The 24,852-nt window shown below is 39.7% G+C and overlaps 2 protein-coding genes and 1 pseudogene across 2 annotated transcripts; all 3 read right to left on the bottom strand.

The window, feature by feature from the left end:
- Nucleotides 1–7,015: 7,015 nt before the first annotated feature.
- LOC110304732 (olfactory receptor 10X1-like) lies at nt 7,016–7,945 on the bottom strand. Its single transcript, XM_021176293.2, has one exon. It carries the CDS (start codon nt 7,943–7,945, stop codon nt 7,016–7,018), a length of 930 nt encoding a protein of 309 aa, XP_021031952.1.
- Nucleotides 7,946–16,701: 8,756 nt separating this feature from the next.
- Nucleotides 16,702–19,823, bottom strand: LOC110296484 (olfactory receptor 10X1-like; annotated as a pseudogene).
- Nucleotides 19,824–22,628: 2,805 nt separating this feature from the next.
- LOC110305206 (olfactory receptor 10X1-like) lies at nt 22,629–23,558 on the bottom strand. The gene has a single exon (XM_021177047.1). It carries the CDS (start codon nt 23,556–23,558, stop codon nt 22,629–22,631), a length of 930 nt encoding a protein of 309 aa, XP_021032706.1.
- Nucleotides 23,559–24,852: the final 1,294 nt, after the last annotated feature.

Raw genomic sequence — 24,852 nt, 5'->3', positions numbered from 1 at the left:
GGGAGTCAACAGGATGGAAGAAAACAAGGTGTTCAATTAGGATATGCTTAGTTCTCCGGAAATGGAGGTGGAGAATAGGAGATGACAATGCAAATGTTTTACTACAGAGCTGGTGAAGAGACCAAAAAATTGAAAGTGGAGGAATGCAAGGATCTCTGTAGTTATTTTACTGCTTTGCTGGCTAGAGAGGTCTGCCAGTTAGAGTCAATGGATAGAATACAGCAATATGTTGGGCAAATGAAGTTTGGAGGAGATATGTATGATACATTGGAGATGAGAGTCAGGGAGGGGAAGGGAATATGCAGCAGATGGCTGCTACAGAGTCAGGGATAAGACTGGGGAATTGGTTCTGGAGGAGTTGAGGGAGAGGTAAAGAGCTGCAGTTAGCACCTGCTTCTATGGCTGGAGTCCAAGTTTCAGTAATTTGATCAATTATTAACCTCTACATCAACCCCTATTCCCTGTGAAAAGCAAACTCTTTGGTTAAGTTTGAGAATATCTCTATTTATGGGTATAAACATAAATATTTAGAAGACAGTTTAACAGCATAGGCATTTAGCCACACAACACTACATACATTCACCCTCCAAAGCATAGGTCCTCCTTGTTTAAAAAAAAAAACATTTTAACCATAGTTAGAATAACAGAAATGAAATACCTCCTGTATGGGGCAATGAGCTTTGCACAGGCAGCCTAGTCCCAAGTCAAGCACAGGCTTTGAACCCTGGTGACCCAGTAGGTGACTTCTGCCTGCATGGGACAGTAGGTGTTTGCCCATGCCCCTTGGGGCCCTGGCTCCTGTAGCAGCTATAGCATCCCACAGCTCCCCTTACCCCTGCAGAGAAGTGTGTGGCCATCAGTCAAGTAGGGCAACGGCCCAAGTCCCTGGTATTCTGTCTGGACTCCACCACCACAGCAACAGCCAGTAGGCTGGACCCACTATAAAAGTGGTTGTTTATGCCCTCCTCGCTCTCTTACTCCTGCTTCTCACTGGCTTCTCTTTTGTCCTCTTGCTCCCCCTCTCCCTGCATTCCCTTTGCCCCTCTCTCCACATGGTCATGGCTGGCCTCTACTTCCCTACTCTTTCCCTCTCTCTGTCTTTCTACAATAAATGCCTTAAAACCATGGACTGCCTCTTCTCTTTGGGATCTGCAGTGTTGAAGCAATGGAGCAGCTCTTCCTCTAAAGAACTGAGTCTAATCTCCTGCAGGGATTCCTCCCTGCATTCTCAGGCATGACTACCTAAGAATCAAGTTCCCCTCCTGCGCAAGCCTAGGACTCCCCTCCCTGCTGGAGCGAGCCAGAGCTCCCTCCTCCTGCCCTTTTCCCCTCAGCCCTGGGTGAAGAGCCTGCCCTAGGTACCCCCTGCTTCGTTCTCATCTCTTCCGCAGCATGCAGCGGCATCTGGGATGTCCGGGAGCCTGAGAACCTGTCTTCCTTGACCCCCATGCAGGCCAGGGGACCCTGAGTTCCACCTGGACCCCAGACTGTGCCTTCTCCATCCCCGGAGTGGGGTCCTGGGACTTCTCACATCCCAACACCCACCCAGTGCCACCTGGGGTATGCACAGTCAAACATCCTACATACCACCTTGCCCAGTGGCTCCAGTTCTGGGCCCAACACAGGACCCCACTTTTAACCCACACTCCTCTACTGGCTGGTTTTGTGTGTCAACTTGACACAAGATGGAGTTATCACAGAGAAAGGAGCCTTCCTTGAGGAAATGCCTCCAGGAGATCCAGCTGTAAGGTATTTTTTCAATCAGTGATCAAGGAGAGGAGGGCCCAGCCCACTGTGGGTGCTGCCATCCCTTGGGGTGGTAGTCCTGGGTTCTATAAGAAAGCAAGATGAGCAAGCCATGGGAAGAAATCCAGTAAGCAGCACCCCTCCACAGCCTCTGAATCAGCTCCTGCCTCCAAGTTCATGTTTTGTGTGAGTTTCTGGCTTGACTTCCTTTGATGATGAACAACAATGAGGAAATGTAAGCTGAATAAAACCTTTCCTCCCCTACTTGTTTCTTGGTCAGGATGTTTTGTTCAGGAGTACAAACTATGACTTAGGCACCTCCTTTGGAACAGTTCTGGAGTCCAATTAGAGAGTGATTGGTTGTCCCATAGTCATCAGACAACATACAACACCAGTAGGCACATCTTGCCTCTTAGTTCAGTATTATAAGTAATGTAAACACACTTCATTTACTAAATTTTTTCAGACTCTAGTAATCACTGACCCATGTTAAGATAGTCTTTTTAAGTTCCTACACATGAGAGTAAATACATGGCTTTTGCTTCTCTACATTTTATTTTAATCCTCCAGTTCCAGTTCTAGATTTAAATATAGTATCATCTACCTACATCATGAGTGAGTAAATACTATTTATTTCAAGACATTTATATTCCTTGGATTAAAAATAAAACATAGTTTCAGTAATAGAAACAACTTAAAATAACATCATTAATGCTTACTTTTTATTTTTTTAAACAGGTTGAGCACAGCAAATGTGTTCTAAACAGGATTCCATGCAAAGCAAGAGTCACCATAGCTAGTGGTGACCTCAATGAACTGTTAAGTGAGACTATTTTCTTCCGTTTTAATAAATCATTTATTTTATATTCTGACCACAGTTTCCCTCCTTCCTCTCTTCTCAGTCCTTCTTTCCATCTCTCCTCTGCCCCCTCCACTCCTCCTGAGTTTCTTTTTAGTAAAGGGCTAGGTTCAAGCCAGTCATGGCATATCAAGTTGCAGTAAGACTAGGCACCTCTTCTTTAGTTAAGCCTAGACAGGAAACTCAGTATGGTGAAAGGGTCCCAAAAGCAAGCATCAGAGTCAGAGATGGCTCCTGCTCCCACTGTTAGGAGTCTCACAAGAAGACAAAGTTACATAGCTATGGCATATTGTAGAGCGCCTACTCAAACCCATGCAGGATCCTTGGTTGGCTGATCAGTCTCTGTGAAATCCTATGGGGTGAGATTAGTTGATTCTGTGGGTTTTCCTGTGATGCCCTTGACCCTTTTGGCTTCTACAGTACTTCATCCCCCTCTTCTGCAGGATTTTTCAAGCTCTGTCTAATGTTTGGATGTAGATCTCTGCATCTGTTTCCATCAGTTGCTGGGTGAAGCTTCTCTGATGGCAGTTGGGCTAGACGTCAATCTCTGAGTATAATAGAATACCATTAGAAACCATTTTATTGACGTTTTTCTCTTGCCCTTTGTGTTTGGTTCTATCATGGGTCTCTGGCATATCCAGCCTCTGGTTCCTGGCCCTCTGGGGTCATTGGATGAATTCTCCCTCCTGGCTTGAGCCTCAAGCTGGAACAGTCATTGGTTAGCCACTAACAATTTCTGTGTTACCTTTATTCCAGCACATTTTCATAGGCAGTAAAAATTGTATGTTGAAGGTTCTGTGGCTGAGATGGTATGCCAATCTCTCCATGGGAAGACTTGCCTGGCTACAGAAAATGGTTGGTTCAGGCTTTGTATCCCCTATTGCTAGGAATCTTAAACTAGGGTCACCCTCACAGAGTCCTGGGAGTTTCTATTGCCTTAGGCTTCTAGCTTGTCCCAGAGATGATCCACCCCATTCCAGTTGTCTTTCCATGTACTCTCTCAGTCCTCCCAAACTTGATCTCCCATGCCCCCCCCCACCATTCCCATCCCACCACCCCATCCAGTTCCTGTTTCCCATCCACTCACAAGGACTATTCCATTTCCTCTTCACAGTGAGACTTATATGGCTCCCTTGATTTTCCTTGTTATTTAGTGTCTTAAGGTCTGTGGCTTGTAGCATGGTTAGTGTATTCTTTACTACTAATGTTCACTTATAATTTAGGACATACTGTTTTTGTCTTTCTGGGTCTGTTTTTTTCTTTCTTCGAGACAGGGTTTCTCTGTGTAGCCCTGGCTGTTCTGGTACTCACTTTGAAGACCAGTCTGGCCTCGAACTCAGAAATCCACCTGCCCCTGCCTCCCAAGTGCTGGGATTAAAGGCGTGTGCCACCACCGTCCAGGGGCTTTGTTTTACTCAGGGTAATTTTCTACTTTCATCCATTTGTTAGCACATTTCATGATGTCATTGATTTTAATAGCTGAATAATTCTTCATTGTGAAAATGTACCTGAACTGGCTAGGTTTTTTTTGTGTGTGTGTGTGTGTGTGTGTGTGTCAACTTGACACAGGCTGGAGTTATCACAGAGAAAGGGGCCTCTCTTGATGAAATGCCTCCATAAGATCGAGCTGTAAGGCATTTTTCTCAACTAGTGACCAAGGGTGGTGGGCCCCTTATAGGTGGTACCATCCCTGGGCTAGTAGTCTTGGGTTTTATAAGAAAGCAAGCTTGTTGCAGATAATTGGGGCTAATTGTATTTGTTGTTAATTCTGTTCTCCTGTGAGGGGCTGTGAACAAGGAATGAGTCAGTACTCAGGTGATTTCTGTAAAGCTTCTTCCCACCTTAATTTATAAATAAAGGCTAGAGCCGGTGACTGGGAGAAAAAAAGAGGGGAAGGTGGAGCTGAACGGTTTGGGAGCAAAGGATAGTGGGGGAGAGAGAGAGAGAGAGAGAGAGAGAGAGAGAGAGAGAGAGAGAGAGAGAGAGAGAGAGAGGGAGAGGGAGAGGGAGAGGGAGAGGGAGAGGGAGAGGGAGAGGGAGAGGGAGAGGGAGAGGGAGAGGGAGAGGGAGAGGGAGAGGGAGAGGGGGAGAGAGGGAGGGAGGGAGGGAGAGAGGGAGGGAGGGAGGGAGGGAGGGAGGGAGGGAGGGAGAGAGAGACTGTCTGTGTATTTGCTTCCCTTCTTTTGGTTTTGCTGGTGTGGAATAATTTATTTCCTATGTTTTCTTTGGTGTAGTTTTCTTCAGTGTTCTTATCTTTCAAAGCTTTGGTTTTAGTTTTCTTTCTAGTACCTTCTGTATGGCTGGGTTTATGGGTAGGTATTGGTTTAATTTGTATTTCTTTTCATGGAATTTCTTGCTTATTTCACCCATGGTGATTGAGTATTTTGCTGGGAATAGTAGACTAGACTGTCCTCTGTAGTCTCTTCAAATCTGTAAGACCTCTGTTTAGGGCCTTCTGTCTCTATTGCAAAGTCAGGTGTAATTTTAATTGATCTGCTTTTATATGGAAATTGGCCTTTCCCCCTGTCACCTTTTAGTGTTCTTTCTTTGTTCTGTAATTTAGTGTTTTGGTCATTATGTAGCCGAAGAACTTTCCTTTCTGCTCCAATCTATTTGGAGTAGTGTAAGCTTTTGTTTTTTAGCTTTATTTCAATATTCAGGTCTTGAACGGTTTCCTTTACCTGTTTTCTCACCTCCACCACAGGTTTTCTTGGCATTCTTTAAGGGATTTGTTGATTTTCTCCAATTTATTGTTGGTGTTTTTTTTCTAATTTCTTTAAAGAATTTTTAAATTTATTTTTTTAAGGACCCATATCATCTTCATAAAGTTGGTTTTAAGGTTGTTTTCTTGTGCTCCACCTACTTTGGAACATTCAGGGCTTCTTATCATAGTATAGCAGGGCTCTGGTGGCTTCATATTGCTCTGGCTGTTGCTTGTGTTATTATACTGGCATTTAAGTCCATGAGTTTGGGATGACTATAGGTCCAGGTGCTGATATATTAGTTTGGCTTTATTGGATGGGTGCTTTGCTCTTTTGTTTCTGTTTTAGCTTTAGTCTTCTGCACTTTATGGCCTGAATTTCTGGTGGCTTGTTTGACTTCTGAACCACTATGGAGTGTCTGAACATGTTAGGGGCTTAACTTGTGGCAACTTGCTTTGTCTTTGGTGCAGCTGGGGTTGGGGGTGGGGAGACTGTTCTCTGTGTTTCTGACTGTAGTGGCCTGCACCTGAGCAGCTGAAGTATGATGGACTTGGGGCGGCAGTAATTTGGGAGGATGAGGGCAGAAAAATGTTATTTGGGAAACCAAGCCTAGGGTGGGGAGCAGTTTAGTTGACAGAGGCTCATTCACCTGTTCTTCTCACTGCTTTGCCAGGCCATGTGTGATTGTTTTCATTTATTATTTCAATTGTCTTTTCAAAACCACATATATGTACTGTATCTTCATACAGAATTTACACCTTTTATAGAGATCATAGTTAATTAACTGGAAAAAATGAGAAATGCCTTCAAGGAAATTTCTAGCTTTTTCTGTCCAGATTATAAGATCCCTCACTGTTCTTTTGTTGCTAAATTTGTTCAGTGTTTCTTTTATATTCATGAGAGCATAAACATTTAACACTAGCTTTACCTGGGATTAAATGTTGTACATATGGTTTACCTTGCTTAAATTATGAAAATGCTATTTGGGGGTCAAATATTTCAATATCACAGCAATAGTATTTGAATATCCTTGTTACAGAGAATAAAAAATATTTCTAATATCAAACATTCTACAAGTCACAGATCACATAGGTATTGGTATTTTATTCATTCACTGGAATGTCTTAAAGAGTTCTCCTATACTTAGAAGTTAGTATTTAGAGATCAAATGATGCCACAGTCATGAATAAGCTACTAGCAAAAGATTTATTAACCAGTCACCAGTATGCTGTGAAGACTCAACAAGTGGGTCTGTATGGTTGTGTGTATGTGTGAACTATGCATATCTATGTTTGTACAATAGCTGATCATTGGGCTTTACAAAATAAATCTCCTGCCAGAAATAGTTTTCCTACTTGAAAGTCTAATCACAGGCATTACAATCTATGCCAGAAAACTTTAATATTTAAACCAATGGGTAATGAAGACTACTGATCATGGAGTGTTAAGCTTATCATATTGATTTATTCTATTTCTCACTGTGGATGATGTAGGAGACCCAGAAATTGATTAGCCGAATCCCCATATTGCAGGAAAAAGCGTAACAAAGAAATTGTATAACTTTTCTCAACAAGCTTAAAAAACACCTGGGAAACTCAGGTGAAATCTCACTTACACGTTCCTATATCCAAGCCATTCTACAGAGGTGACATACCAAATGCTCCAGTGACTGATGAAGCAATAAAATATTAACAATAATTATATAAGATTATTTTTTCAAGACTACTGTCTTTCTCATGATCTTTCTAAAAGCATTCTTCATATCCTTATTCCTGAGTGTGAATATGATTGGACTGAGGAATGGGGTAATGACAGTATACGGAACTGCTATGAGTGTGTCATCTCCTCCGGAGTTTTCTGGCTTCATATAAACAACAGATGCAAAACCAAAGTGGATGAAGACCACAGTGAGGTGTGAGGCACAGGTGGAAAATGCCTTTTGTTTACCCTCAGCTGAAGGGATCTTGAGGACAGAAGAAAGGATGAACATGTAAGTCAGGAGGATGAGCAAGAATGTACCCAGCAAACCTGACACTGACATCAGTGTTACAACGAATTCTGTGAAGTTACTGTCTGTGCAGGACAGCCTCAGAACTGCCCTCATATGGCAGAAGAAGTGTCTGATGAGGTTGGGTATGCAGAAAGACACCCTGAATATCAGTGTTGTCTCAATGAGAGAAATAAAGAAGCCTCCAACCCAAGCAGAGGCCACAAGTTGTCCACATGCAACATTTGTCATTAGAAGAGGATATCTGAGGGGGTTGCAGATGGCCAGAAATCGGTCATACCCCATCACTGTGAGAAGGATACAATGTGTTCCACCAAGTCCCAGGAAGAAACACATCTGCAAGCCACAGCCTATGACCGAAATGCGGTTGTCTTTGTCCAGTAGATCCACCAGCATCTTGGGGATGATAGTTAGGGTGTAGCAGGTCTCAGAGAAGGAGAGTGCACTGAGAAAGAAGTACATAGGAGTGTGGAGAGACCTGTCCACCCAAGTCAAACCCATGATGGTCAGGTTGCCTGCAAGAGTGACCATATACAGGCAAAGAAAGACCACAAAGAGACAGGTCTGTACATGTGGGTAAACAGAGAAGCCTATGAGAATGAATTCCTGTAAGATTGTTTGGTTGATCATTGTTGTTGGGTTCCTGAAATGTGAAAGAACAAATAAACCTTCAATGCTTCTTACTTTTTCATATATTCAAATAAAATGCATGATGTGAATATAAGAGATCATGAAATTATAACATGCAATCAATTTTCTATTCAGTTTGGCAAAACTCAACCATCTATGTAGAAGATATGATTTCCTACTTACGCATTCATTTATGCAAAAATATGTTAATTTTAACTTATTATTTCACCAGAAAGTTCACTTATTCTGGTCTTACAATTGTTGACTTGTAATTAAAAACCTTAATGCTATTTATGGATGACCTCTCTTGACTTATTGGTCCACCAAAATCCTATCTCAGTCTTAAACATCTATGTCCAAATGCAAAGGTAGCCAATGTTGTCAAGCTTTACTAAAGCTCAAATAACACATTGACTATCACACAATAATAGTGTGGGACTTGTGTTCCTCACTGTCACCAATGCACTGTTCATTGAAACAGAAGCTAAAGAGAAAAACAATAAAACTTTTGTTTTAATGTAAAAGGTTCTATAGATAGCTGTTAAATCCATTTTGTTGATAACATCTGTTAGTTTTATTCCCGAGATAAGGGCAGGGGAGGAGAAGGGTTCCACAGGATCAGATTCGGTAAAAGACAGGAGACAAGCACAGAGGGCCAGGAGAATGAATGAAAATCTGGAGTTTTCAGAGTGTGAGGTTCGGAGCAATATCTGGGAAATTCCAGAGACCTGGAATGGGGGTGTTCTCTAGAATCAATGTGGGTGAGCTTAGCCAAGATGACCAATATTGGTGACATAGAACCTGAAAAGACCACCTCTTGTAGCTTGGCAGGACCCTCAGTGGAGGGGTGAAGACACCAAACCACCCATTAAACTTTCAACCCCCAGTTTCTAATAGAAATGCAGAAACAAAGATTGAGCAGAGACTGAAGACTGAATGGCTAACCAATAACCAGCCCAACTTGAAACCCATCCCATGTGCACATACCAATACCTGACACTATTAAAAACTCTGTTTTGCTTAAAGACAGTTGCCTAACATAAGTGTCCTCTGAGAGGCTCTACTAAGCAGCTAAATGAAACAGATGTAGATACCCACAGCCTAAAGTCAGGGACTCACATTATTAGTTAGGGGAAGGATTGAAGGTCCTGAGATGGGAATTCGACAAGAAGATGACAGAGTGAACTAATATGCACCTCTGAGAGCTCTCAGAGACAGAGCCACCAATCAAAGAACATACACAGACTGGAATGAGGCCTCTACCACTTATGTAGCAGACATAGAGTTCAGTCCCTATGGCTGACTTGTTTGGCCTCAGTAGTAGAGGATGTGTCAGAGACTTAATATGCCAGAGAAGGGGAATAGTCAGGTGAAAGGGAGACACCCTCTCTGAGGAGTAGAGGAAGGGAAATAGGGAGGACTTGGAGGGGGGCAGCATTTGGGATGTTAATTAATTAACTAATTAAAAAAGGAAATGCCTAAGTTTTGCATACAGGTCAGTCTTATGAGGCATTTTTCTCAGTCAAGATTCTCTCTTTGCAGATACATGTAGGTTTGTGTCAAGTTAACAAAAAAGCAAGAAGACTGAAAAACACAAAAGTAGTCTAATGTAGCCATTCCTGTATCTTGTATAATGTTAGGTCTGTTAAGTAAAGACTGCAAATTGACTTTCTAGAAATTTTAGGACTAGGCTTGGATAATTACTTTAAAAACTTTTTGGAGAAACCTGAAATCATCATTCCTACTTAGTCCTAGAACAGTAAAAGAAACAGACACACACACACACACACACACACACACACACACACCCCGCTTTGGATGTGGATGGATGTTAGAATACCCCAGGATTCCTAGGATTCACAGGAGTTAGCAAGAGGTCTAAGACTAATAGAGAAAGATTCTGTATGTAAGCTTAAAACAGAAGACAACTGATATCATGCCTACTTTTATATGCAAGCTCATCACTCAAAAACAAATGCTGTGAAGTCTCCATGTGAAATTCTTCAGTAATTCGTCATTTATTTAATTTCATTTCACCAACTTCCCCAACATGATGCTTGTCTATATAATTAATATATTCAGCTTCCTATTAGGCAGAGATATTTTTCCTGTCTCACATGTCAACAGATTTGATAACTAGCATTTATGGAGTGTATATTTCCCCAAATTCTTTCAAGTGTTTATCCATTTTTCACTTCACTGCATAAATATGAGAAGTATAAGACAGCTGTGATCCATGTAGGACGGCTGAGATTAACTTACTTTGGAAATAATTATATCTAGAAAGTGGCATATTTGTAACTGGAATCATACTGTTTTCTCTCCATTCTTTCTATTCCCCACTGTTTTCTCCTTCAAGAATGTGACCATGATCATTGTGTCTCTACTCCTCGAGATGACTTTCAAGGTGACACTTTAAGAAGTCAAGAAAATAGTTGAACGAGTGTCCTTGTGAGATAGTGGAGGATCATTAGATGAGGCTCAGGGAGCCTTGTGGAAGAGTTGATGGAAGGATTGAGGAACCCAAAGGACAGAGACTTCATAGGAAGACCAACAGAGTCAACTAACCTGGACCCTTGGAGGCCCCCAGAGATTGAACTACCAACCAAAGAGGAAGCCTGAGCTGTGCTTACCTGCCCCCATATATAGCAGACATGCATCTTGGTCTTTTTTGGGTCCCATGGTAACTAGAGCATGGGCAGTCTCTGACTCTGTTGCCTGTGTACCTGCCTGTAGATCCTGTTTGCCTAACTGGATCAATTTGTCTGGCTCCAGTGGGAGAAGATACATCTAGTCCTGCAGTGACTTGATATGGCATAGTGAGGTGACACCTAAGTGGGGGGGGGTCTAACCTTACTCTGAGAAGAAGAGAAGGTAGAAATGGGAGTAGAAGGTATCAGGGGGGACTTGAAAGGGGGACTGATATTGGAATGTAAGCTCAATAACTAAAATTAACAGCAAATAACAACATAACAACAACAACAACAAAAAGTATACAAGAATTCCCAATAAGTGCTGTACAGATAATGTAAGGATCAGAAAGGGACTAATCTAGAAATAGTGTGTCTGTTTTACTTTTTCACTACTATGAGTTTGACCATGTAGAGTAATAGACTTTCCGTAGTGCTTAGATTCAGCTCAGGCTACATTAAGCTTCTTGTGGAAGAATCTGTCTTGCCATTGTCAGAAGAGGCATAGAAATATACTGTAAACATATAAACAGTTCCAGAGAGAGAGTGTACAACCTTGTGGACTCCACTTTACAGCTTTCTTCATTCTATTGTCCTCATATACAAACACTTAGATGTTTCTTTGATTCTTGTGTCTTGTTCCACCTGCTCAGATCATTCCTCGTTCCCTGACTTCCATGGAAAATATGCTGAAACTTTCCTTGCTTTGCCTTTTTTCTTTTAGTCACCTCAGTATCTTATATTATATAAATGCCAATTTCTCTGTTTGTTTGACTGAGGCTATGATACTGGGATTGTTTTTTAGGAAACCAGGGCCTGCCTTGTGAGTTATTTATTTTAAGCCTCCTTAATATTGAATTCACTGTCATTTTTCTGATTCCAAAATTTGCTTTTAAGTAATTGTTCCATTTCCTCCCAGATTAGATTTCTGTAGTATTCAAGGCTTTCATCCCAATTTCCCAAGGAAAATTAAGTCCTACTAGGGCCCTTCCATTTTCTGTAAGGCACAGAAACACATTTCTTCCATTAGTAGATGGAACATTTCTTACAAATTTATTCCATCTATCATATACACCAAAGTGCTAATACTTTCACTTTACAAAAACTCTACAATAAGTTCAATTTTAAGTATTCCAAATCAAAAGGGTTAAATTATTGTATCAACAATATAATAGAACACATTTACAAACCAAGATACTGGCTTAGTTTCTGTGTCTTTAGAAAAAAATCCTGTGCTTTCTCTATAACATACTATATACAAGTAAACGTTCATTCTACATGTATAACTTCATTCTATAGCACAGTTATGGGGTGGGTATAGTTTGTAAGGCCATCTTTAATTTAGAAGTATCTTTAGATGAGAACACAGGCATGGTTGCATTTATGTGTCTGTCGTCATAGCCTGAGGAAAGTGATGCAGGAGAGTTGTGTGAGTTCACAGCCAACCTAGGCTCAACAATGCATTCCAGGATGGGAAGGAGACAAGAAAGCGCTACAGTAGGAGGACCAGCAGTCTCAATTAATCTGGACCCCTGAGATTTAGATAATGGAACACCAACCAGGCAGCATACACAGGCTGATATGAGGCCCCTAACACATCCAGCAGAGGACGGCCATATCTGGGTTTAGTCAGTGAAGATGACCTAACCCTCAAGTGACTGGAGGCCCCAGGGAGTTTAAAGGTTTGGTGGGGTAGGGGTTGGGAATGGGGACATCCTCACTGAGACAAGGGAACGGGGAGGAGATATGGGGTGTGGAACCAGGAGGGGAATAAAATCTGGAATTTAAAATAAATAAATAAATAAATAAATAAATAAAAATAAATGAAAGAAAGCACTACAGTGTCATTTCCTGCCTTTAAAAGAAAAGCATGGCATAAGAGATTGCTCAGTGCTTATGAGCGTTCGCTGCTCTTCCATCATTGTGTTCATGTTCCTGTTCCTATCATTCAGGTCACACAGTTTGCCTGTAACTGTTCCTCTAGGGTATCAGACCCCTTCTGGATTTTTTTGGGTTAGCCACATACCCATGGCATAAACACACACACACACACACACACACGCACACACACCATATGAATTAAGATTAAAAAATAGGTGAAAAGAAAAGAAGCATGTTAGAATATTCAGCAATGTAAACAGGAGCTTGTATCCATTCATAACAGGCCTTTGCTTACCTGCTCACAACACTGTGCTGGACTTTGCTGGATGAATCATCAGACCACAGTTTGGCTTTCAGACTCTCCCTTTACTCTACCTGTGGAATTAGGATGAGGCTATTGGATCCCAATTCATTTTCAACTCTCTCTGAAATGAATCAACTTGTGCCCATTTTTATTTGTTTATCATTTTTTTTAAACAAAAGAGCCATATACTTGTTCAAACTTTAAAGAGAAACGGCAAATGAGTGAAGATATTTCATTATTAATAAAAGAGAGCAGTCACAGGATTTGGAAAATTTCCTACCTTGTTGCTTCATTAGGTTACAAAGGATGTCACTGCTACTGGTAAATTCTGAGAGGCATTCTTCATGGTTTTTGTAGAAGCTTGTGTTGTTTTTCACTCAAAATAAGAAAGGAGTCATAAAAATCACTGGTCTAAGGGTTCAGACTGTTACTTCTATTACTGATTTTTTTAGTGACCGTAAGAAAGTGACTACACCTTTTGTATTTCAATTTGTGCAGTCAGCAAAGGATTTCCTCATTTATGTAGGTTTAATCTACTCATGGTTCAACATTTGTGTGATATGGGATTAAGTAGTTTGGGATCTTGCCTCACCAAACACTAAATGACAGAAGGCAGAGCCTTTTATTCTGCCATTGTGAGATATTGTGTGATTATTATTAAATGTTGTGGTTCTTCACCTCTTGAGGTTTGTGTAGTTCTGGTTAGAAGAGCCTGGGAGATCCCTGTTGTCTTTCATCAGAGAAAGAGGAAAACTTTTTTCTCAACTTTATAATTTGCTCTCATTAGTTATAGGGCATTGTGTAACATGTGATCTTCGAAACATTTCTGCAAATCCTTGGGGGTTTGAGATGTACAGAATTCATCATACCCATAAATAAATTCTGCTGCTTGCTAAATTTTGTTTTGGCAGGAAGCCTAAAAATTTTTTTTATAATACTAATGAGCAGTTAGTTCACTTTCATTGATGAATATACTGCCTTAAACCAAACTTTATGACAGAAATTTAAAAACAGCTACACAATGTAAGTTCTTGAAAGGACATTCAGCCTTAACATTTATTAGTTATATGAAAAGTTAACAGTATGACTCTACTAAATTAGCATGGATGGCTGATCTAAATAAAAGTATTTGTACGCATTTTAGTCGTCTGTTTATCAGTTGAAAGATATCTAGGCTGTATCCATTTCCTGCTATTGTGAAGAGTGGCAATGAGCAGGGCTGAATTATTTCTGTTGCAGGATGTTGAGTTCTTTGAGAATAGGGCAAGTAGTCATGGAATTTGGTCATATGGTAGATGCAGTTTTCTGTTTTTAAGAATTCACACTGAATTCCCGGTGGCTGTACCAGGTTAGTGCCATAAACAGTGAACAGTTGACCTTGCCTGGCATCCTCACCAGCACTGTTTGACAGCTGTTTTCTTGATCTTAGTCATTGAATTGAGCAAGACAAAATTGCTAAGTATTTCTAACTTGAGTTTCCAAGACTGCTAAAGATGCTGAATACATTTAAATAAATATTCTAGCCATTTCTACTTTTTATTTTTAGAACCTTTTTTTCTTCAGATAAGTAGCTAGCTCTCCCCTTTCTTTAAAAGAGTCATTTGTTTTCTTGATTCTTTATGTTTTGAGTTCTTTTTTATATTCTCAATATTAATTCTCTCTTGGATGAATAACTGACAAAGATTATCCCCCATTCTGTTGTCATTCTCGTCACTAAATAGATTGTTTCTATTACTGTACATAAAGTTTGAGACCCCATTTGTTAAATTCTGGCCTCCTTTTCTGAGCAAATTTGGTCCTATTCAGAAGTAACCTTCTACTCCTGTACCTTGTAGGTACTGACGATGTTTTCTTCTATCATTTCAATGTTCAGGTTTCATTGTGAGATTTTGATTTATTTGACTCTTGTGTTGGGTGATAGGTATGGGTCTAACTTCTTTATTCCACATGTGGACATCCAGTTTGTCAGCATTATTTACTGAAGATACTACCTTTTACTCCTGTGTATATTTTCTATGCTCTTTTTCAAAACATATATGGCTGTAATTCCATGCAATCATGTTTGTGTCTCTTCTCTTCCCATCTCCACTTATCTTCAAATTCACCTCTCTTTCTTTAAATATCATTGTTACATATGTATATATAAACAAAGAAATATATAAATGTAACCCGCTAAGTTTCTTTCATAATGTTTGTGTTTACAGCCCCAGTGGATACATCTACAATCCAACTCGTGCACCTAAGATTTAGGGAATTTCACTGAAGTGGGAGGAGAAAGATTATAAGAGCCAGAAGACCAGGAAGTCTGTTGGGAGGTTGTGTCTCCTAGAAATGATAGAGAAGCTATAACTATGGTACATCTCAGGTTCTGGGCATTTTTTGGTTGAGAGACTATTAATGACTGTTTCTATTTCTTTAGGGGATATGGGACTGTTTAGGTAATTAATCTGATCCTGATTTAACTTTGGAACCTGGTATCTGTTAAGAACATTGTTCATTTCATCCAGGTTTTCCAGTTGTGTTGAGTATAGGCTTTTGCAGTAGGATCTGATGATTTTTTCCCCTCAGATTCTGTTGTTATTTCTCCCTTTTCAAGTCTGATTTTGTTAATTAGGATACTGTCCCTGTGCCCTCTGGTTAGTCTGGCTAAGGGTTTATCTATCTTGTTGATTTTCTCAAAGAACCAGCTCCTGGTTTGGTTGATTCTTTGTATAGTTCTTTTTGTTTCTATTTGGTTGATTTCAGCCCCGAGTTTGATTATTTCCTGCTGTCTACTCCTCTTGGATGAATTTGCTTCCTTTTGTTCTAGAGCTTTCAGGTCTTCTGTCATGTCAATTGCACAATGTTTCTGTTTTTATGGTGGTCATTTTTAAATTGGATGTTATTTTCCTCTTGTTTTCTATATTATAGTTTACTTACTTTGTTAAAATTATTGTTAAATGCATTTTGGTCAAGTATCTTTTTTATTAATCATTTTATTCATTTACATTTCAAATGATATTCCCTTTCCCTGTTAGCCATTCACAACCCCCGTACCTCATCCACTCTCTCCCATTTGCCTCCATGAGGGTGCTCCTCCACTTACTCACCCACTCCTACCTCTTGGTCAAATATCTTAATTTCATACATTACCCATTAGCATCTGCTTTTCAATATTGTCACTACAGAGACTACAAAAGTTTTCCTTACATATATTCAAATTTCCTCAAATCATAAACTGTGTAAATGTTAATATCTGTTTTATTTACATGAGAGGTGTTGAATGGTTTCCTCTACTCTCCAAAGGTAGAACTCCTTGTGAGGCAAGAGTATTAGGTATGTTATGGTTTAAAAATAGCAATGTTGACAGTATGATCAAAACACACTGTAATAAGCTGGAAATTCTAAAGGAATTAGTAAAATAAAGTTAAAATCCAAGAAAAATATTAGTAACCATTGTATGATGTCAATGTGTGTGTACATGTGTATACTCACATTTTCAAAAAAAAAATAGGTTCTGGTTTTTCAATATGTATTTCCTGTTTGAAATAGCTAAGTCCAACTTGGTATGCTGCAATCTGTCCAGAAATATTTAACATTTGTGTCTTTAGATACTGGGAATATCTCTCAGCCCAGCAGTCACACTGAAGTTCTCCCTTCTGCTCTTTGCTTCCTTATAAGTCATACAGGATGCCCCCAAAGTTGGCAGAATCTTTATATCAGGAGGGTTTTTCTTCTCGTGGTAGTTAAAAGAAGATAAATTGGATAATTCCCTGACCAAGTCTAGAAAATGTCTAGGGCAGATAGGTAAAAATATCAGTGATGTGCTCATGGATCTCGCCTTTCCACAGAGGTCACAGGGCAAATGCTCCACTGACTCCTATGGGAAATTAAACAGTTTATTAGACCAGCAGGAATAGCCCGATGTTATTTTTTAAGGTGACTGTGTTTTTCATGATCTCTCTAAGAACATTTTTTTAATATCCTTATATCTGAGGTTGAATATGATGGGACTGACGAAGGGGATATTCATAGTATATGAAATTGCTATGAGCTGTCATCTGCCCTGGAGGCTTCTGGCTTCACATAAACAACAGATGCAAAACCAAAGTGGATGATGACTGAGGTGCAAGGCACAGGTAGAGAATCCATTTTGGTTATTCTCATCTGGAGGAATTTTGAGGACACAGGAAAGGATGAACACATAAGTCAAGAGTCTGAGCAAGAATGTACCCAACAAACCTGACACTGACATCAGTCAAGAAGCTGAGTAAGATTGTACTCATCAGGTCCAGCATTGATATTAGTGATGCACTGAATTCTGAGAAGTTACTGTCTATGCAGTGCAGTAACTGCCTTCATATGGCAGAAGAAGTGTCTGATGAGGTTAAGTATACAGAAAGACACTATGGATACTAGTGCAAGTTGTATAAAAATAGATCAAGAAGTCTCCGACCAAAGCAGACTCCACAAGTTGTTCGCATGCAACACTGGTCATCAGAAGAGGATATCTGAAATTTCCTTAGCACCATTAAAACATGGTTAATACAAGTTTAACCTCTATAATAAAACCTAAATGTTGTACTTTTCTTGAGAGAGAGAGAGAGAGAGAGAGAGAGAGAGAGAGGAGGATATCTAAGAGTGTTGCAGATGGCCAGGAAGCAGTCGTAACCCATGGAGGTGAGAAGGATATAGTATGTTCCACTAAGGCCCAGGAAGAAACACACTTGCAAGCCACAGCTTGTGACTGAAATGTGACTGTCCTTGTCCACCAGATTCACCAGCATTTTGGGGATGATAGGGTATAGCAGGTCTCAGAGAAAGATAATGCACTGAGGAAGAAGTAAATAAGGGTGTGGAGAGATCTGTCCACCAAAGTCAAACCCATCATGGCCAGGTTGTCTGCAAGAATGACTGTATGTAGGCAAAAGAAGACCAAAGTAGAGGAAGGTCTGTACATGTGGGTAAGCTGAGGAGCCTGTGAGGATGAATTTGTTCAGGACTGTGGGCTGATTGTCATTGCCTAGGTTATTGAAATGTGAAAAAGAAAAAAAGAACTAATACATCTTTAATTTTTCTTATCCTTTAATGTATTCAAATGAAATGAATGGTGTGAATACAGTGGATCATAAGATTACAACACACAATCAATTTTCTATTCAGTTTAGCAAAACTTAGCCAAGTACATAGATGTTCAATTTCCTAATTATGCATTCATTCATTTCTTCAGGAACTCATTACTAATGATATGATTATGTCCAGAGGAATCATTCTGGCTTATTTAAAACATTTTGTTAGTTGCTAATTTAATATTGGTGAAATACCCCAATTGGTATTCAGTTGAAAGAGCTTCAGATACATTAGCTAAGCTTCATTTGAATAAGACTCTCTACACTGAAATATACTGAGTGAGCTTGTAGCCAGAGGAGATTTCTCAGTTGATAGCACATTCGCTGAACAAGCACAAGGACTGGAGTTCATAGTGTAGCACCAAAATAAAAGCTGGGCAAGCCTGCATCCCAGCACTGAAGATACAGAGAAGGCATCACTGGGGCAATTGTCTAACTAGGCTATTTGGAACTGGCCATATCTCACCTCTGCCTCAGTCAATGGACTAGAGAAGGATTGAGGAAGGCACTTAAATGTCAGCGTTGGGCCTTCATGGGTGTGTCCAGTCATGTGCACATCCACTCATGCTCACCCATACACATATGTGAAAATTCATACTCACACATAAACATGAAAATCATAATATAAAATAAAATAGCATGCTTAAGGATAAATAATAAAGAGATAGAGTTAGCTCTAACACAGACACTCTTCAATAAAAAATTGGCTGTAAATATTCACAAAGTAAATGCAGAGACTGATTTATAAGTAATTTGAAGACTACGCATGTGCAATGGCTTACAAATGCTAGAGAAATCTGAAGCATTTTTATTATTGAAGAAGACATCTAGATCCTAAATTATTAAAGAAATATTTAACAACTTGCTTTGATTTCAATACTCTGAGAGGAGGCAAGCAAGGAAGGTAAAATACCCCAGCAATCAATTTGAAAATAGTTATCGCATAATAGCTCAGCCCTAAATGGGATTTATGCCCACTATCAAGACTCTAGATGAATTACAGAAGAGGAGGCAGAAAGAATGCAGGAACTGAATGACGGGAAGAATTCTTTAAATTTCTGCATTATGGACATTATATGGTGATGACAATCATTGTTTCACACCTGCACAAGATCAAGGCAGTCGAAATTCCAGTACATATAGAGCTGATGATCATTAGATGTGATTATATTCTGACTATCCATTGGCAATAAATAGCTTCTGGAAAAGGGAAAAATTCCTTCTTTATTAAATATTTGGCCACTGGTATATTTTCCACGCTCCACTGGAATACCCATGCAATATGAAAGCTCTAACTGGATTTAGTGGACTATCAAGAAAGGAAGATGGGAGAGAGTCTTGGGATCTATGTGTGGGGAGTTGGAAGATAGAAATGGAAGATAGAAACAACTATACTCCATTGCATGCATATATGCAATTTCCAAAAAGTATGAAAAAGTACCCCAGGATTCCCAGGGTTAGTAATGACAAGAACACGTGGGGATATTGACACCTAATGCAGGCATCCATGGGATCATGCTCACTTTCTGAATGCTCAGATCATCATTAAGAAAGACACAACGGATGCAAAACCACCGTGTCAATTTTTCAGTAACTATGATCTATTTAATCTCATCCTCCCCACTACCACAATATGATGCCTGTCTTTATAATTAATATATTCAATTTTATATTATACAAAGTTATGTTTCCTGTCTCACAAGTCAAAACATTTGACAAGTAGTATTTATGGAGTCTACATTTCCCCAAATTCTTTCAAATGTTTATTGATTTTTTCACTTCACTGCATAATTATGAAAAGCATAAGACAGCTGTGATCCATGTAGGACGGCTGAGATTAACTTACTTTGGAAATAATTATATCTAGAAAGTGACATATTTGTAACTGGAATCATGCTGTTTTGTCTCTAACTCCAAGTTTTTCCACTCCCCAGTGTTTTTTTTTCAATAATGTGACTATGATAAATTATTTCTGTGTTTCTCAAGGTGACACTGCAGAAGAATTTAAGAAGACAGGAATCCCCAATAAGCATTGTCTGGACAAGTTAAGGATCAGAAAAAAATCCATAGATAATGTCTGCTTTACTTTTTCACTATTGTAAATTTTGAACAGGTACAGTAACAGAATTTCCACAGTGCTTAGATTTAAATAAGACTAAATTAGCTTATGGCAGAGTCTTGCCATTGTCAGAAGAGGCCAAGAAAAATAATGTAAACATATAAGTGGTTCCCGAGATAACCTAGGACTCCATGGACTCCACCATTTAGGTTTTTTGATTCTTCTGTCTTTTTACACCTGCTTTAGTCACTCTTTCCATGTCATGCATGAACAACATTCTCTAACTTCCCTTCTTCTCTCATACATTTTCCCTTTCTTACATTGTTTCAGTACCTTCTCATCTGGGAGTGATTATTTCTCACTTAGAAGGTAGGTTTCTGCTCTCTCTCTCTCTCTCTCTCTCTCTCTCTCTCTCTCTGTGCATGTGTGTGTGTATACACACACACACACACACACATATATATATACAGATATCACATATATATACAGATATCACATATATTACATATGTATGAACATATAGTTTATATATTATGTATATTTTACAGAAGAATATATGTAACAGAGGATAGGCATGAGCCTCTTTAGTATCTACATATGTTGTAGATTTTTGAAGTCTCAATATCTGCTTCCTCTGTATTATAACATTTACTCCTCTTATTACTTAGGTCCTTAAAAGGCTCTTCTGTTATCTCGCTCATTCAAATATATATAGATGAAAGTCAGTAGAACACTACACACAATACCCTAAAATTCTCTGACTCTTTATGTAGCAACTCTATAAGGAAGCAAATCTAGGTATTTAAAATGAGATAAACTTACTTCATTAAATGAAAGTAAGAAAACACTAGCAAAAAAGTTTTTAAATTAGTCTTGGTATGTTTAGAGGGAATTCATGATTTTTCTATAACATATTATGAATGTATAAGTAAGTGCTATACTTCATTAAACATATATAGTCACCTCCAACCCAGCCATGAGATGGCTGTTATTTTCAAAGTTGTCATTAATATAAGAAGCATTTTGAAATGCAAACACAGGTGTGGTGGCGCAAGCCTGTCATCCTGTAATTAAAGCACTCAGAAGGCTGAAGCAGGAGGGTTGAATGTACTCAGGGCCTGCCTGGACTGAACAGTAAGTACTAGGTCAGCATTGGTTAAAGTATAATATAATGGTTCACTTGTTCTTAAAAGAACAGGAGAGATGACTCAACAATTAAGGACCCCTGCTCAGTTCCCAGCACCCACATGAAGCAGTTCACAAGTGCCTATAACTCCAGCTCCAGTTATTGGATCCCACATCTTATTCACCTATTTCTGAAGTTGTCACTAAACTGAGTGTTTCCAATCACATTTGTGTTATCAATGTATAGGCTAGAGAATTGTAGACTCTCTTCAATGTCAAAAGGAAGTAACGAGTAGGGAAGCAGGCAGGGCTATCCCAAAGACAATTTCTGTCTGTGGTGACAGCTAATTATGAATAAAAGAGAGTCAGAAATCTAGAATATTTTGAGACACTCTGCATAATTTGGGGGATCTGGATTTATTGTCCTCCACAATTGAGAACTGGCTTATTTTGCCTCCACATTCCTCATTCTTAGGAGTCTTAGGGTTACTCTCACAGATTCCAAGGAGTTTCTATTGCCCTAGGTTTCTAGCTTGTCTCTGAGATACTTTGGCCCATTCTAGTTGTGTCTCTTAATACTCTGTCCTTCTGTCCTTCCCAACATTGATCTCTCCTGTTCCTATCCCCACCCCGCCCCCAAGAAGTCCCATCTTTTGGTCTGTGGATGATAGCATGGTTATCCTTTACTTTATGGCTAATATACACTTAGAAGTGAGCACATACCGTGTTTGTCTTCCTGAGTTTGGTTTATCTCACTCGGGATATTTTTTCCTACTTTCAACCATTTGTCAGCAAATTTCTTTCTTTCTTTCTTCTTCTTTTTTTTTTTTTTTTTTTGGTTTTTCGAGACAGGGTTTCTCTGTGTAGCCCTGGCTGTCCTGGCACTCACTCTGTAGACCAGGCTGGCCTTGAACTCAGAAATCCGCATGCCTCTGCCTCCCGAGTGCTGGAGCAAATTTCATGATAATATTGATTTTAATAGCTGAGTAATACTCCACTGTGAAAACATACCACATTTTCTTTATTCATTTTTTGGTTAAGGGACATTTATATTGTTTCCAGTTTCTGGCTATTATGAATAAAGCTGCTATGAACAAGGTTGAACAAGTGTCCTTGTGGTAGGATGGAACATCTTCTGGGTGTATGCTCACGAGTGGTATATCTGGGTCTTAAGAAAAGTAAAATCTCAATCTTCTGAGAAATTGCCATATTGATTTTCAAAGACACCTGTTCATGGAACATCATATTGCTGCTTATCATGTTGCTTTATTTAGTTTCTCAGTTGTGAGGTATGCAGGAGATGCAGAAATTAATTGGGTGAATCCCCATATCATCAGAAGAAAGGGGAATGAAGTATTTGAATAACTTCCTGAGCAAACCTAGAAAATGCCTGAAGAAGCTCTGGTGAAACCCCAGTTGCTTGTTCCTATATCCAAGCCATTCTACAGAGGTGACATAACCAATTTTCCAGTTCTGATTAATAAAGAAATAATATATTAACAATTACAACTGAAGATTATTTTTTCAAGACTACTGTCTTTCTCATGATCTTTCTGAAAGCATTCTTCATATCCTTATTCCTGAGTGTGAATATGATTGGACTGAGGAATGGGGTAATGACGGTATATGGAACTGCTATGAGTGTGTCATCTCCTCCAGAATTTTCTGGCTTCATATAAACAACGGATGCAAAACCAAAGTGGATGAGGACCACAGTGAGGTGTGAGGCACAGGTGGAAAATGCCTTTTGTTTACCCTCAGCTGAAGGGATCTTGAGGACAGAAGAAAGGATGAACATGTAAGTCAGGAGGATGAGCAAGAATGTACCCAGCAAACCAGACACTGACATCAGTGTTACAACGAATTCTGTGAAGTTACTGTCTGTGCAGGACAGCCTCAGAACTGCCCTCATATGGCAGAAGAAGTGTCTGATGAGGTTGGGTATGCAGAAAGACACCCTGAATATCAGTGTTGTCTCAATGAGAGAAATAAAGAAGCCTCCAACCCAAGCAGAGGCCACAAGTTGTCCACATGCAACATTGGTCATTAGAAGAGGATATCTGAGGGGGTTGCAGATGGCCAGAAATCGGTCATATCCCATCACTGTGAGAAGGATACAGTTTGTTCCTCCAAGACCCAGGAAGAAACACATCTGCAAGCCACAGCCTGTGACTGAAATGCGGCTGTCCTTGTCTATCAGATCCACCAGCATCTTGGGGATGATAGTCAAGGTGTAGCAGGTCTCAGAGAAGGAGAGTGCACTGAGAAAGAAGTACATAGGAGTGTGGAGAGATCTGTCCACCCAAGTCAAACCCATGATGGTCAGGTTGCCTGCAAGAGTGACCATATACAGGCAAAGGAAGACCACAAAGAGACAGGTCTGTGAAAGTGGGTAAGCTGAGAAGCCTACGAGAATGAATTCTTTCAGAATTGTTTGATTGGTCATCAGTTCTTAGGTTCCTGAAATGTAAAAGAACACATAAATCTATGATTCTCCTTATTCTTTAATATAATTAAATAAGATGCAAGGTATGAATATGACACATGGTAATGTTACATTCAATTTTTCATTCAGTTTAGCAAAACTTATCCATGTATGTAGAGGATGTGATTTCCTAGGTATGCATTCATGTATCTCTTCAATAATATCTTAAATGTGACTTATCATGTCACCAGAAAGTTCATTTATTCTTGTCTTACAAAGGTTGACTATCAGTAAAAATTTCTAGTGCTATGTATGGTTGACCTCCCTTGAGTTGTTGTTCCATCACAATGATGTCTCAATCCTAAATATCTCTGCCCCAAATACAAAGGAAACCAAGTTTGTCAAAGTTTACTAAAGTTCACACCACATATTGAGCCCCACACAACAGTTGTGGAGGACATCAACACTCTACTCTCATTAAACAATAAAACTTTGTGTGTGTGAAAGGTTCTGTGGATATCCATTAAATTCATTTTGTTATAACATCTGTTTGTTGTGTTCCTGGGAGAGAAGAAGAAGATGGGAATGGGGAGAGCAGTATCTGATGTGGGGAGAGGTAGGAAAGACCCCAAGAGGGCCAGGAAAATGAATGGAAATTTGCAGCTTCTGGGGTGTGGGGTTGGGAGGAATATCTAGGAAATCCTAGAGAAGTGGGATGGGGGCAGGCTTGCATGAATCAAGGCAGGAGCTGAGATGCCTAACAGATACCTCTACATGAAACATAAAGAGGCCACCTCCTGAAGGTTAGCAGGACTCCAAGTATAGGGATGAGGACATTAAATCACCCAATAAACTTGCAGCCCAAAATTTGGGCTTGTTAAATAGAAATGCAGAAATAACAATGGAATGGCCAACTAATAGCCAGTACAAGTTGAAACTCATCCCATGGGCAAGCACCAATCCCTGATGCTACTAATGAATCTCTGTTATGTTTTCAGACAGTAGCCTACCATAGGTGTCCTCTGAGAGGAACTACTGAGCATCTGATTGAAACAGATATAGAGACCCACAGCCCAACATTGGACTGAGGTTAGGTGCATTTATGAAAGTGTTGGGGGTTGGACTGAAGGCTCTGAGGGGATGGAAACCCCACAAAAGGACCAACAAAGTGAACTAATCTGCACCCCTGGGAGCTCTCAGAGACTGATCCAGCAACAAATGAACATACACCGGCTGGAATGAGGCCCCTACCACATATGAAGCAGATGTAGAACTCAGTTCCTATGGCTGCCTTGTCTGGTCTCAGTGGTAGAAG

The sequence above is a fragment of the Mus caroli genome, unplaced genomic scaffold, assembly GCF_978045245.1.
Source record: "Mus caroli unplaced genomic scaffold, Mus_caroli_1 scaffold_1, whole genome shotgun sequence".
In the NCBI taxonomy this organism is placed as follows: domain Eukaryota; kingdom Metazoa; phylum Chordata; class Mammalia; order Rodentia; family Muridae; genus Mus; species Mus caroli.
The sequence above is the reverse complement of the archived record's forward strand: the minus strand, read 5'-3'. Positions and strand labels throughout refer to the sequence as shown.